Here is a 15135-nt window from a genome sequence, read left to right on the forward strand (position 1 = left end):
GATTTATTCTTAATATTTGAGGAACCTCCATATTCTTTTTCTGTAGTGGCTGTAACATTTTACACTCTCATCAGCAGTGTATGAGGGCTCCTTTTCTCCACATCCTCTCCAATACTTATTTCTTGTCTTATTGGTAACAACCATTCTAACAGGTGTGAGTTAATATCTCATTGTGGTTTTGATTTACGTTTTCTTTATAGCTAGTGAAGTTGACCATGTTTTCATATATTTGTTGGGCATTTGAGAAAAGTGTCTGTTTTAAATCCTCTGCCCATTTTTAAAATTGGATTTTTTTTTTATTGTTGAGTTGGTTGAGTTCTTTATATAATTTGGATATTCTCTAGCCCCTAAAGGGAAGTATTATTTGCAAATATTTTCTTCTATTTATTTGGTTGCTTTTTTGTTTTATTGATGGTTTCTTTTGTTTTGTTGATGGTTTCTTTTGCAGAAGCTTTTAGGTTTGATATAGTTCCATTTATTTATTTTTACTTTTATTTTCCTGCCTTTGGTGTCAAATTTCTATATCCTCTTTGAGACCAAGGCCCTATTTATTGTTTTAGGTTTTTGATTCATTTTGAGTTAATTTTTGTGTATGATGTCAAATAAAAGTCTAGTTTCATTCTTTTGAATGTGGCTTTCTAATTTTCCCACCATTTATTAAAGAGGCTTTATTTTTTTCCATTGTATGTTTTTGACTTCTTTATAAAAAATTAGTTGCCCATAAATATGGGCATATTTCTGGGCTCTAGGTTCTGTCTCATTGGTCTGTTTTTCTACCAGTATGATACTGTTTCGATTATTGCAACTTTGTCGTATAATTTGAAGTCAGGGAGTCTGATGCCTCCAGCTTTGTCGCTCCCTCCCCAACTCTTCTCCCCCGCACCCCTAAGATTGCTTTGGCTATCCAGTCAGTGTTTTTTGTGATTCCATACAAATTTTATGATTTTGTTGTTGTATATCTTTTAAAAATACAATTGGGATTTTTATGGGGAATGCTTAAATATGTAGATTGTTTTAGGTAATATGGCCATTTAAACAATGTTAATTCTTCCAAATCGTGAACATGGAATATCTTCCCATTTCTTTGTGTCTTCTTCAATCCCACCCCCCTCCACCCTCCCCCGCCAACAATGTCTTATAGTTTTTCAGTGTACAGGTCCTTTACTCTCTTTGTTTAGTTTATTCCTAGGCATTTTTGTTAAAAGTGTAAATGGGATTGTTGTCTTTATTTTCCTTTCTGATATTTGTTGTTAGTATATAAGAACACAATGGATTTGGTAGATTGATTTTGCATTCTGCAACTTTACTGTATTTCTAGTAGTCTTTTGGTGGAGTCCTTAGGGTTTTCTATATGAAGAATCATGTCATCTTGTAGAAGGTGACAATTTTACTTCTTCATTTCCAACTTGGATACCTTTTATTTCTTTCTCTTACCGGATTGCTCTGGCTAGGACTTGCAGTTCTATGTTGAATAACAGTGATGAAAGTGAGCACTTTGTCTTTCTCCTGATTGCAGAGGAAAAGCTTTCAGTTTTTTGCCATTGAGTGTATTAAGTGAGGGTTTATCATATATGGCTTTTATTATATTGAGGTACTTTCCTTTTTTACCCATTTTATTGGGTGTTTTCATCATAAATAGATGTCACTTGTCAAATGATTTTTCAGCAGTTTTTGATATGATCATATGATTTTTTATCTTTTATTTTGTTAATGTGTATCACATGGATCAATTTGCGTATGTTGAACCATCCTTGTGCCCCTTGATGAACCACAATTAATTGTGGTTTATTATCTTTTTAATGTATTGTTATATTTGATATGATATATTCATCAGAGATATTGGTCTGTAATTTTCTTTCATTGAGTTGTCCTGCCAGGTTTTGGTATGAGGGTAATGTTGGCCTCATAAAATGAGTTAAAAGTGTTGCCTCTCTTTAATTATTTGGAAGAGCTTTGAAAGGATAGGTATTAAATCTTCTTTGAATGTTTGGTAGAATTCACTACTGAAGTCATATGGTCTTGGACTTTACTTTTTGGGACGCCTTGATGACTGTTTCAATTTCTTTACTGTTGATTGGTCTGTTTAGATTTTCCAGTTCTTCATGGTTCAGTCTAGGAAAGTTATATATTTCTAAGAACTTGCCATTTCTTCTAGGTTATCAAATTTGGTGGCATATAGACTTCCATAGTATTATTGTATAGCTCTTTTTATTTCTGTCGTGTCTATTACAAAGTCTCTCTTTTATTTCTGATTTTGTTTATTTAAGTCTTTTCTCTTTTTTTCCTTAGTGAGTCTAGCTAGAGGTTTTCAATTTTATTAATATTTGCAAAGTAACAGTTTGAGAAATGAAGGGGGAAGTGAATCGTCTAGACAAGGCTTTTCCTTATTCTTTATAATAAAGAGGTAATATGCAAATAGACCATCACATGCTCACACAAGATGGCTGCCCCATGTGGTCACAAGATGGCCACATTCATGTCATCACAAGATGGCCGCCCCATGTCATCACAAGATGGCCACCACAAGATGGCTGGCAGGGAAGGGCAGTTGTGGGTGATCAGGCCAGCAGGGGAGGGCAATTAGGGGCAACCAGGTCAGCAGGGGAGGGCAATTGGGGGTGACCAGGCCAGCAGGGGAAGGCAGTTGGGGGCGACTGGGCCTGCAGAGGAGGGAGGGCAGTTGGGGGGGACCAAGCCTGCAGGGGAAGGCAGTTAGGGGCATTCATATGATTTTTTATGCTGTGCAGAAGCTTTTTAGTTTGATATAGTTCCACTTACTTATTTTGGGCCGGCAGGGGAGGGCAGTTAGGGGTGACCTGTCCGACAAGGGAGGGCAGTTGGGGGCAATTGGGTCAGTAGGGGAGCAGTTAGGCATTGATCAGGCATGCAGGGGAGTGGTTAGGTGGTGATCAGGCTGGCAGGCAGAAATGGTTAGGAGTAATCAGGCAGGCAGGCAGGCAGGAAGGCAGGTGAGCGGTTGGGAGCCAGCAGTCTTGGATTGTGAGAGGGATGTCTGACTGCCGGTTTAGGGATTGGGCCTAAACTGGCAATTGGACATCCCCTGAGAGGTCCCAGATTGGAGAGGGTGCAGGCTGTGCTGAGGGACACCCCCCACCCCAATGCATGAGTTTCATGCACCGGGCATCTAGTGTAGATATATTAAGTTCATTTACTTAAACAAACATGAAAGAATGCAGAACTAAGCAAATTAAGGAATGTAATATGTTCTGTGTTTCTCAATAACTAGCTAATAAAGTTAGTTTTGCCTGCTTGTATTGACGTAGTTTAATTAGTACTTAAACTAAGAATAAGATTGCTGACTGATTTTCCTGTTTCAGTAATTCTAGATTTTCTTTTCCCTTGGGCCTTCATTTTTTATTATCTGGCTGGTATAAAAAATAAATTCACCTTCTAAAATCGAGGAACCATTTGGAAAAATGTAAACATTTTAATAAAGAAAAATAAAAGTAGTTATCCTCTATATATGCCTTACTGAGTATGATCATTTTCACTGTGTTTTCCAGGTGTACCAGGTGTCAAAGAAGAACGTTTTAAAGAAGGAATGACAGTAAAGCACTGTGCATTGTCCCTTGTGGGAGAACCCATCATGTACCCAGAAATTAACAGGTTTTTGAAGCTACTCCATGAGTGTAAAATATCCAGTTTCCTGGTCACAAATGCACAATTCCCTGTGGAAATCAGGTGAGTGACCCAGCTTATTAAGATATGCTGCTTGAACCTGTGAACAGATGCTTAGGTTGTTTCCATGGCTTGCTGTTGTGAATCATGCTGTATTGAAGTTTGGGGTGCATATATCTCTTCAAGATACTGATTTCATTTCCTTCGGATATATACCCAAAAGGGGGATTGCTGGATCATATGGTAGTTCTATTTTTAATTTTTTGAAGATTATATATATATATATATATATATATATATATATTTAAAATAAATCTTTATTGTTCAGATTATTACAATTGTTTCTCCTTCCCCCCCCCCATATCTCCCCATCACCCGGTTCCCTCCCCCCCCCCCCGTTGTCCTTATCCATAGGTGTATGATTTTTGTCCAGTCTCTTCCCATACCCCCCACACAGATACCCCTTTCCCCCTGAGAATTATCAATCCACTCCCATTCTATGCCTCTGATTCTATTATGTTCACCAGTTTATTCTGTTCCTCAGATTTTGAATTCACTTGATTTTTAGAATCACTTGTTAATAGATATGTATTTGTTGTTCATAATTTTTATCTTTACTTTTTTCTTCTTTTTCCTCTTTTTAAAGAATACCTTTCAGCATTTCATATAATACTGGTTTGGTGGTGATGAACTCCTTTAGCTTTTTCTTATCTGTGAAGCTCTTTAGCTGCCCTTCAATTCTGAATGATAACTTTGCTGGGTAGAGTAGTCTTGGTTGTAGGTTCTTGCTATTCATCACGTTGAATATTTCTTGCCATTCCCGTCTGGCCTGCATAGTTTCTGTTGAGAAATCAGCTGACAGTCGTATGGGTGCTCCCTTGTAGGTAACTAACTGTTTTTCTCTTGCTGCTTGTAAGTTTCTCTCTTTGTCTTTTGCCCTTGGCATTTTAATTATGATGTATCTTGGTGTGGTCCTCTTTGGATTCCTCTTGTTTGGGGTTCTGTGCGCTTCCTGAACCTGTAAGTCTATTTCTTTCACCAGGTGGGGGAAGTTTTCTGTCATTATTTCTTCAAATAGGTTTTCAGTATCTTGCTCTCTCTCTTCTGGCACCCCAAAAATTCGGATATTGGTATGCTTAAAGCCATCCCGGAGGCTCCTTATGCTATCCTCACACTTTTGGATTCTTCTTTCTTTCCGCCTCTCTAGTTGGGTGTTTTTTTCTTCCTCATATTCCAGATCTTTGGTTTGACTCTTCAGGTGTGGTGGTCTACTCTGTATATTCTTTATTTCAGACAGTGTATGCATAATTTCTGACTGGTCCTTTTCCATATTTTTGGTATTCTCATTTAGGTCCTTGAAGGTCTCTTCAAGTTTCTCAGCGGTTTTTAGAAGATTCTTGAGTAACCTTATAAATATGGTTCTGAACACTGTGTCGTCCATTAGTTTGCTTTCATCTATCTCTCCTACTTATGACATACTTCGATGTCTCCACATTTTGGCTGCTTCCCTGTGTTGATGGAGTGGCTTTGTGTGGTCGGTGACCTATAGGGGCCGGTAGCTCAGCTTCCCCAATCACCCTAGGTGGTCGCTCTTGGTACTTCCCTTTGTGGGCTGAGTGAAAAGTCTTGGTGTAGTTAAAAGCCCTGATTGCTGTTGGTACACTGGGAGGAATTGACCTCCGGTCCAATTGGTTGTGAGGACCTGCTGTGTCTATAACGGAAGAATTGCTGTGCTGGAGACACAGTAGGGCTTTGGTGCTCACTGAGTCTGCCTCTTGAATGTGTCCCTTATGAGAGTGGTTGAAATCTGGTGTTATCCACACCGACAGAAAAGTCACTCTCACTCTCTGACTGATGGCCGAGAGTCCCGTAGGCGTCTGGGTCCCCTGCGTGTCTCCAGAAACTAGAGTTCAGAGTGGTTGGGATTGTTGGTATCACTGGCGGGAATTGATCTCCAAGCCAGTTGGCTGTGAGGATCAGCAGTGTCTCTGCTGGGAGAGCTTCTGTGCTCAGCTTGGATGGGGCGGAGTCTCAGGGTGGCACAGACAAGCTTTGGTTTCCTGTCTGCTCCGCACTAAGAGGGGCGGTTTCTCCGTGCCCGAATTAATGGCTGCGCGCCTCTGAGAGAAGGCGGCTTTCAAGCCTCTCCCGCTGCCTAACAGACCAGTTTCTCCCCAGCTGGGGCTGGATTTCAGTGCAGACCGGAGGTTTTGTTTTTCTCCTGAACAAGAAATCCAGTCACTGGGAGGGCTGTGCTTAGCTTGGATGGGGCGGAGTCTCAGAATGGCGCAGACAAACTTGGTTTCCGTCCACGCTGCCCTAAGAGGGCCGGTTTCTCCGTGCCCTAATCAATGGCTGCGTGCCTCTGAGAGAAGGCAGCTTTCGAGCCTCGTCCGCTGCCAAACAGCCCAGTTTCTCCCCGACCGCAGCTGGATTTCAGTGCAGTCGGGAGGTTTTGTTTTTCTCCCAAATGAGAAAGCTAGCCACGCAGCGTCTGCTGCCCTCCCTCTCTGCGCGCTGCGAGCAAGCCTGCCGCGTATTCAGCCGCCCGCCCTTTCCGCGCTCACGGATCTCTGCACCTCCACAGCTCCTGAGGCTCAGCGTCCCCCTCTCTTTTTTTCTCTAGTTGTAGGTTTTCCATTCTGCCAGCTTTCCGGTGGTTCTGGACGGTGTGCGCTCTGTTTTCCAGTTGTAGTTTCAAAATTGTTGTGGTAGGCAACAGTTAGGTGTTTACCTTATGCCGCCATCTTGGTTTCTCTCCGATTTTATATATTTTGGATATTGATTTGCAAATATTTTTCCCATTCTGTAGGTTTCCTTTTCATTTTGTTGACCGTATCTTTTGCTGTGCAGAAGCTTTTTAGTTTGATATAGTTCCACTTACTTATTTTTGCTTTGGTTGCTTGCACTTTTGGTGTCATATTCAAAACATTTTTGCCAAGACCAAAATGTCAAGCTTTTCCCTGTGTTTTCCTCTAGGACTTTTACAGTTTCAGGTATTATATTTAAGTTTTTCATTCATTTTGACTTAATTTTTCTGAGTGGTATAATATAGGGGTCCAATTTCATTTTTTTTTCATGTGAATATTCAGTTGCCCCAGCATCATTTCTGGAAGAGACTGTCCTTTCCACATTGAGAATTCTTGGCTCCCTTGTCAAATATGAGTTGACCATATATGGATGGGATTAATTTTTGGACTCTCGATTTGTTCCATAAACATATGTGGGTGTTTTTTGTTTGTTTGTTTGTTTGTTTTTGTTTTTAATGCCAATATCCTATTGTTTTGAATGCTATAGCTTTGTAGTATAGTTTGAAATTAGGAAATAATGCCTCCAGTTATATTCTTTCTCAGCATTACTTTGGCTATTCGGCATCTCTTATAGTTCTAGATGAATTTTAAGATTGTTCTTTCTATTTCTGTAAAAAGTTGCCATTGGAATTTTGATAGGGATTTTATTGAATCTAAATATGATTTTGGGTATTATAAACATTTTAACAATATTAATTTTTCTGATCTGAGAACATGGGATATCTTCCCATCTATTTGTGTCTTCAATTTCTTTCATCAATGTTGAGATGTTCTTGAAACTAAAATAATGATATACTTTTTAAGGCCCTATTTCTGGAGGCTGATTCATTCTTGGGGGAGGCCCAAGAACTTGCATTTTCATGTGCTTCCTTTTTTTTTTTTTTTTTTTTTAATCATTTATTAATCCTCACCTGAGGATATTTTTCCCATTGCTTTTCAGAGAGACTGGAAGGGAGGGAGGGAAAAAGAGAGAGAGAGAAAAACATCCATGTGAGAGAGACACATCGACTGGTTGATTCCCACACATGCCCCGACAGGGGACAGGAGTGAATCCGAAACTGAGGTAATTACCCTTAACTGGTAATTGAACCTGAGACCCTTCAGTGTACAGGCCAACACTCTCATCATTTAGCCACGCTGGCCAGGGCTCCATGTGCTGCTGATCCAGATGGCTCCGAGCACACTTAGAGATATACTGCTGTGAGGCTTGAAATACTACTTTTGGGTTTCTGTGATGAGAGGCTCCGGCTGCACTGCCTGTGATCTGGCCATTTTGATGGAGGCCTTGTGGCACAGGGCTAGGAAAACAGGCTCTGGAGTACTTCTTGGCTTGAATCTTGTTGTTGAGATTATTAAATACAAGATTATCCACATCTTTTTTGTGGATCCTTGAACAAGCTCCTTAATCTCTTTGAACCTTAGTTTCATCATCTCTAAAATGGGCATAAGTAGCAACTACCTTTTTTATTCTGAGGATTCAGTGAACTGAACAAGAAAGGTCAAACATAGGACAATGCACTCAGTACATGATGAGTACTCAGTAAATCTTCTCATTCTCTCTTCCTCCCAAATTATTTGGCTTGATGTGACAGCTCCCAATTGTCTTAGGGATTCTGGAATTGAAAGTTTGGGCCATTTCGGGATTTATTTTTTTTTTGTCCAATCAAACTTACTATTTAATCCATTTGATTTCTTACAAACATAAATCCCTCTCCCTTTTTTCCTTTCTGTAGAAATTAGTAGGCCTACATCTCTATAGGGGAGAAAAAGGGAGAGGGATTTTTATGTTCAATTACAATGCATTTCATATACGATCATTCTCAACTCGGAATTAAAATTAGCAGGATGAAGGGTCATCACAATAATCATTTCACAATTCATTGGGCATTTTCACTGGGTATTGGGCTAGGATGGTATTGGTATAGTCCTTTATATTGTTCTCAGCAGCAATGTGAGATTCTTAGGCACAGCAATTATTTTGATGATTTTAAGGATAAAACATCTTTTGCTTTGGGGAATTAAAATGATGCTGTCTCTGTATAGAATGGACAAATGACCATGTTGGGAGCCTAATTCCTCCTGTCCTGGGGAATAGAGGCCCATACCAGGCAAACATTAGATATTGAGTTCAGAAAATTTTTCCAAGGTCCTTTTACTGCTTTTGAATGAGTTATAATTCCCAGGGATGTTCCCTCTTCTCCGTTCTTTCTCTGCTCCCTGGCAAGAGATCTGTAGACTTCCTTCACTATGGCACCTCAGACATTTAGTATTGACAAAGTCTCTTATTGGTACTGTCAGTGTCCAGGGCTTCCTTTTTTGCAAATGATGGAGGTTTGTAAAATAACCATGGCCTTTGGAATTTTACTGTTCATAATCTTAAGTAGTTATGGAGTCATAGTGAAGAGGTCAGGCCAGATCCCATTTTGTATCAGACAGCTTTATAACAAAGTCTCATAAGTATCAGATAATGATAGCCAGTAGTATCCATTAAAGTAGTCTTTTTTATTTTTATTTTTTGTGGAACATGAAGTACCGTTAAGGTAGAATAGCTTATTTGTTGTTAAAGAGGTGGCAGCAAAATAGTGATGAGGCAGGATGCTGTCATTACATATGCTATTGTTTCGCATTTTTAGTAATTGATATACTTTGCTCAGTAGTGACACATTATTGAACTTTTAAGGATTCCCTTTGAATCTCAGTGCTGAAGAGGGATTAAAGCAATGAGAGTCTGCCAATATATTTTTTTTTTTACTTTTTTTTTTCTCCAATTTTTTTATTAAGGTATTATATGTGTACATATCTTACCATTGCCCTCCCCACACCCCACTCCCATATATGCCCCCACCCCCCAGAGTTTTGCATCCATTGGTTATGCTTATATGCATGCATACAAGTCCTTTGATTGATCTCTTATCTCCCCCACCTCTCCCTAACCTTCCCCTTGTAATTTGACAGTCTGTTTGATGCTTTACTGTCTCTGTATCTATCTTTTTGTTCAAGTTTATAATGTTCTTTATTATCCATAAATGAGTGAGATCATGTGGTATTTTTCTTTCATTGACTGACTTATTTCACTTAACATAATGTTCTCCAATTCCTCCCAGGTTGCTGCAAATGATGAGAATTCCTTCTTTTTTATGGCAGCATAGTATTCCATTGTGTAGATGTACCACAGTTTTCTGATCCAGTCATCTGCTGACGGGCACCTAGGCTGTTTCCAAATCTTAGCTATGGTGAATTGTGCTGCTATGAACATAGGGGTGCATATATCCTTTCTAATTGGTGTTTCTAGTTTCTTCGGATATATTCCCAGGAGTGGGATTACTGGGTCAAATGGGAGTTCCATTTTCAGTTTTTTGAGGAAACTCCATACTGTTCTCCACAGTGGCTGCACCAGTCTGCAATCCCACCAGCAGTGCACGAGGGTTCCTTTTTCTCCGCATCCTCGCCAACACTTGTCGTTTGTTGATTTGTTGATGATAGCCATTCTGACAGGTGTGAGATGGTACCGCATTGTTGTTTTGATTTGCATCTCTCGGATAATTAGTGACGTTGAGCATGTTTTCATGTGTCTCTTGGCCTTCCTTCTGTCTTCTTTTGAAAAGATTCTATTTAGGTCTGTTGCCCATTTTTTTTTATGGGATCATTTATCTTCCTTTTATTAAGTTGTATAAGCTGCCTGTAGATGTTGGAGATTAAACCTTTATCAGTGATGCCATTTGCAAATATGTTCTCCCATGCAGTGGGCCTTCTTGTTGTTTTGTTGATGGTTTCTTTTGCTGTGAAAAAGCTTTTTATTTTTATGTAGTCCCATTTGTTAATTTTCTCTTTAGCTTCCATTGCCCTAGGGGCAGTGTCAGTGAAGAATTTCTTTTGGCATATGTCTGACATTTTGCTGCCTGTGGATTGCTCTAGTATTTTTATGGTTTCCCGTCTTATGTTTAAGTCCTGTATCCATTTTGAGTTTATTTTTGTGTATGGCGTAAGTTGGTGATCAAGCTTCATTTTTTTGCATGTATCTGTCCAATTTTCCCAACACCATTTATTGAAGAGACTATCTTTATTCCATTGTATGTTCATGCCTCCTTTGTCAAATATTAATTGAGCATAGTGGTTTGGGTCAATATCTGGATTCTCTATTCTGTTCCATTGATCTATGTGTCTGTTCTTGTGCCAGTACCAGGCTGTTTTGAGAACAGTGGCTTTGTAATACATCTTGAAATCTGGTATTGAGATACCTCCTACTTTATTCTTCTTTCTCAGGATTGCTGTGGCTATTCGGGGTCTTTTTTTATTCCAGATGAATTTTTGGAGAGTTCTTTCAAGGTCTGTGAAATATGCCGTTGTTATTTTAATGGGGAGTGCATTGAATCTATAGATTGCTTTGGGTAGTATGGACATTTTAATGATGTTGATTCTACCAATCCATGAACATGGTATGTTCTTCCATCTGTTTATGTCTTCCTCTATCTCTTTTTTCAGTGTCCTGTAGTTTTCCGTGTATAGGTCTTTTACCTCCTTAGTTAAGTTTATTCCTAGGTATCTTAATTTTTTTTGGTGCAATGGTAAATGGGATTGCCTTTTTAGTCTCTCTGTCTGTAAGTTCACTATTGGTGTATAGAAAGGCCATAGATTTCTTGGCGTTAATTTTGTATCCTGCTACATTGCCGAATTCATTTATTAAGTCTATTAGTTTTTTGAAGGAGTCTTTTGGATTTTTTATGTACAATATCATGTCGTCTGCAAATAAAGACAGCTTTACTTGTTCTTTTCCAATTTGGATGCCTTTTATTTCTTCTTCTTGTCTAATTGCAATGGCTAATACTTCCAGTACTATGTCAAACAGGAGTGGTGAGAGTGGGCATCCCTGTCTTGTTCCTGTTCTTAGGGGAAATGTTTTTAGTTTTTGTCCATTGAGTATGATGTTTGCTGTGGGTTTATCATATATAGCTTTTATTATGTTGAGGTATGAGCCATCTATTCCCACCTTGTTGAGAGTTTTTATCAAGAAAGGGTGTTGGATTTTGTCAAATGCTTTTTCTGCATCAATGGATATGACTATGTGATTTTTATCTTTCAATTTGTTTATGTGATGTATCACGTTTATTGATTTGCGGATATTGTACCATCCTTGCATTCCTGGGATAAATCCTACTTGGTCATGGTGTATGATCTTTCTGATGTACTGCTGGAGCCGATTTGCTAGAATTTTGTTGAGGATTTTGGCATCTATGTTCATGAGGGATATTGGTCTGTAATTCTCTTTCATTGTGTTGTCTTTATCTGGTTTTGGTATTAGGGTGATGCTGGCTTCATAGAAGGAGCTTGGAAGTGTTCCTGAGAGTCTGCCAATATTTTAATCACTTCTTTTCTACTTTGCTTAGAGCTTCTCTACCTTCAATGAGACCTTTCTGATTTTTCCATATGTCACTTAGCCAGATCATTGCAATCATTTGTTTGGCCTACATGCCCTTAAAAGTGCTGTCAGCTGAAGTCACCTAAAAGGTAGCTTTCAGTGTCTGCCTGTATGGCTGGATAAAAAGAAAAATATGGTTCCTATCCTTCAAGGTCTTACACTCAAAGATTGATAAGGCTGGTACTGATAGACATAAAAAGCATATAAACCATTTTGATGGTGAATTTTATGGCATGTGAATTGTATTTCAGTTTTTAAAAATGCATAGACTTTGAAACAAAAATGCTTGAGTAACATTTTAGTGGTAAATACAAATTGTAGAATAGTTATAGAAAATTAATAGTGGAAGGATTTGGTCATAGGATTATTAAGGGGGGATTTCCTTCTTTCTAGGTCTAAATTTATTGAAGAAAATGAATTATGAGGCCCATTTGAAGGGAGAACAGAGAGACTGGAAAAAGTACAATCTGGGCTTAAAACAAAACTGGCAAGAAATCTAGTAGATAAGAATGACATTATGAAATGAATGAGTCCTTTGTAAGTGCTTGGTTGCTGTTCTAGCTCTGCATTGCTTAAAGCTCCCGGAATAGTCATTGCCCACACAAGCTTGGCTTTGAACCCAATTCTGCCCTCAGGTATAGGTGAGGCATTGTGTGGTTTTTCTGCCCTTTAAAGAAGGCTTGGATTTTTGGGGTTGTTTCTTGTTCCTTAGAAAACTTCCATGAGTGAATTGATGATGGAAGGTGGTCCATCAGCACAGACCCCACATAGTTGTGAGATTTCAAATGTGTAAGCCTTGACTAAGCCAGATCTTCTTTTGTGTATTTTCCGCTAATACCTATTGTTTGAAGAAGGACCAGTTTTAAGTAATTGAATGTTTTCAGTTTATTAGGGATGGTGACCAGTCATTTTAAAAAACAATCAACTAACATCCCATTCTGTCACATGATTAAAATCCTTGTTTCAGTCTTCTGGGAGAAGTAGAAGCCTCTAGACGCAGTGAAATGTTTAATAGCCACATCTATTACAGATTGTAAATTTTACGTCACGAAAAGCCTGATATAGGCATAACTTTTTTATTGTTATGTTTATTGTTTTTAATTTGAAATTACCAAGGAATCTTAAACCGGTTACCCAGCTATACGTCAGTGTGGATGCCAGCAGCAAAGACAGCCTGAAGAAAATTGACCGCCCACTCTTCAAGGACTTCTGGCAAAGATTCCTGGACAGTTTGAAAGCCTTGGCAGCAAAGGTAAAAATTATGACATCTTTAAAAGAAAATGAAATGAAGTAGAGGTTTTTTTCTTTTTTGTTTAAAGGAAAAAGACTAAATAAAATCTTCAGCTTTTATTTTTTAACAAATATTTGAGTTTTTAAGTTTGTAATATATATGTCCTTCATGTATTTGGGGAGAGAATAGCAGTTCATAGCAACCCTAGAAGAGGTATCAGCATATAGTATATGTTTGTTTGTTTTTTTAAATATATTTTTTAAATTGATTTCAGAGAGGAAGGGAGAGGGAGAGAGAGAGATAGAAACATCAATGATGAGAGAGAATCATTGACTGGCTACCTCCTGCATGCCCCCTAATGGGGATCGAGCTCACAACCTGAGCATGTGTCCTGAACGGGAATCGAACCGTGACCTCCTGGTTCATAGGTCAACGCTCAGCCACTAAGCCACACTGGCTGGGCTGTTATTGCCTTTTGAATATTTGATATTATTGGTATAGTAGATACTATCACGAAAGGTCTGTTTTACTGTTGTTTAACTCTCAAAAAGAAAACTTGTATGCTGTAACTATATTAGGTAGGTCAAATATATTACTAATATAATCTGATATCATTTCAGTTTTTTTTAAAAAAGTACTACTCCAGATATTGTAATTAGAACATCTATACTGTTATGTTACTTGTTTAGTCTTTTTGTATACCTGAACAAGGAAAGGCATTTGAAGAGAATTTCTTAAACTTTATAAAGAAAGAATTTTGATTTGTCTCAAGTGTGTTTATGAGCTAGTGCAACCCAAAGTAGAAGGCAGCATATTTTGTGTTTTTACACTTAGAAAGTATGATGCTTATTTTTCCAGATCTTTATCCTTTGTCAAAATGTTTCTTTTCAAATATGAGGCCAGAAATCTATTGGTACTTGAGTATGTGGGGCTAAAAAGCAATTCCTTCTAGATAACAGCAAAAAAATGTGTTAGCTTCAATTTCCGTTCACTACAACTATTTGTCATACAGTTCTGTTTTTAAAAAAGAGAAATCCATCTTGTACAAGACAACACTGTCTACCTTTGGCAGTAGACTTTTATCAGCAGTGTGACCAGACGTGTTTCTGTTGGCCTATTATTATGCCACATTGAAGATCTAGGTGGAAGTTGAAGTAATTAACCCTTTTTCAAGTTTAAGCAATAAAATCAATATTCTTGAAATCTCATTTTTGAAAATAAAAAAGACAAAAATAATTCTCTGTCTTATACGTGTTTGGATATAAAAACTGAACATTAGCCCTCTTTCTACAAATGTGATCATGCTCTGACCTGACATTATTGGAGTAATGTGTCATTGTTGTACATTAATGAGATCACTCTGTATCTAATATTTCAATAGACCAATGTATCCATGTGGCCAACAATTTTCAGATTAAATAAACATTTACTATTAAACCTTATTATAAAAATATCTATCTAATCTAATAATAGACAAATATGCAAATTGACCGCACCTTCGCTACACCCAAGCCACGCCCACCAGCCAAGCCACGCCCACCAACCAATCAGGATGAATATGCAAATTATCAAAACAAAGATGGCGGCTAATTTGCATATCGCGACAGCGTAGAAAGAAGCCAAGAGCTGCAGAAGGGAGCAAAGCTGCAGAGAAGCAAGCAAGCCGGGGGGGGGGGAGAAGGGGCGGGGCCGGGGGAGAAGGGAGGAGCAGAGGCGGGGCCAGGGGAGAAGGGAAAAACAGGCGGGCTGGCAGAGAAGGCGGGCCGGGGGAGAAGGGAGGAGCGGAGGCGGGGCCGGGGGAGAAGGGAGGAGCGGAGGCGGGGCCAGGGGAGAAGGGAGGAGCGGAGGCGGGCCGGGGAGAAGGGAAAAGCAGGCGGGCTGGCAGAGAAGGTGGGCCAGGGGAGAAGGGAGGAGCGGAGGCGGGGCCAGGGAAGAAGGAAGGAGAGCAGGCTGGCAGAGAAGTTACAAAAGCAGGGGGGCTGGCGGAGATCACGGGGCGGGGGACAAGGGAGGAGAGCAGGCAGGGTGGGGTAGAGTGC

General features: G+C 39.2%; 1 protein-coding gene across 2 annotated transcripts in view; it reads left to right on the plus strand.

The window, feature by feature from the left end:
• LOC307116075 (S-adenosyl-L-methionine-dependent tRNA 4-demethylwyosine synthase TYW1) overlaps nucleotides 1–15135 on the plus strand; it is a 135882-nt gene that overhangs the window by 76740 nt on the left and 44007 nt on the right. For both annotated transcript variants that reach the window (XM_079799727.1, XM_079799728.1), the window contains 2 exons: nucleotides 3525–3702; nucleotides 12982–13117. In XM_079799727.1, coding sequence (XP_079655853.1) covers nucleotides 3525–3702; nucleotides 12982–13117 — 314 coding nt within the window. The remainder of the gene's footprint in view (nucleotides 1–3524; nucleotides 3703–12981; nucleotides 13118–15135) is intronic.

Source organism: Cnephaeus nilssonii, assembly GCF_951640355.1.
Source record: "Cnephaeus nilssonii genome assembly, chromosome: 2".
In the NCBI taxonomy this organism is placed as follows: Eukaryota; Metazoa; Chordata; class Mammalia; order Chiroptera; family Vespertilionidae; genus Cnephaeus; species Cnephaeus nilssonii.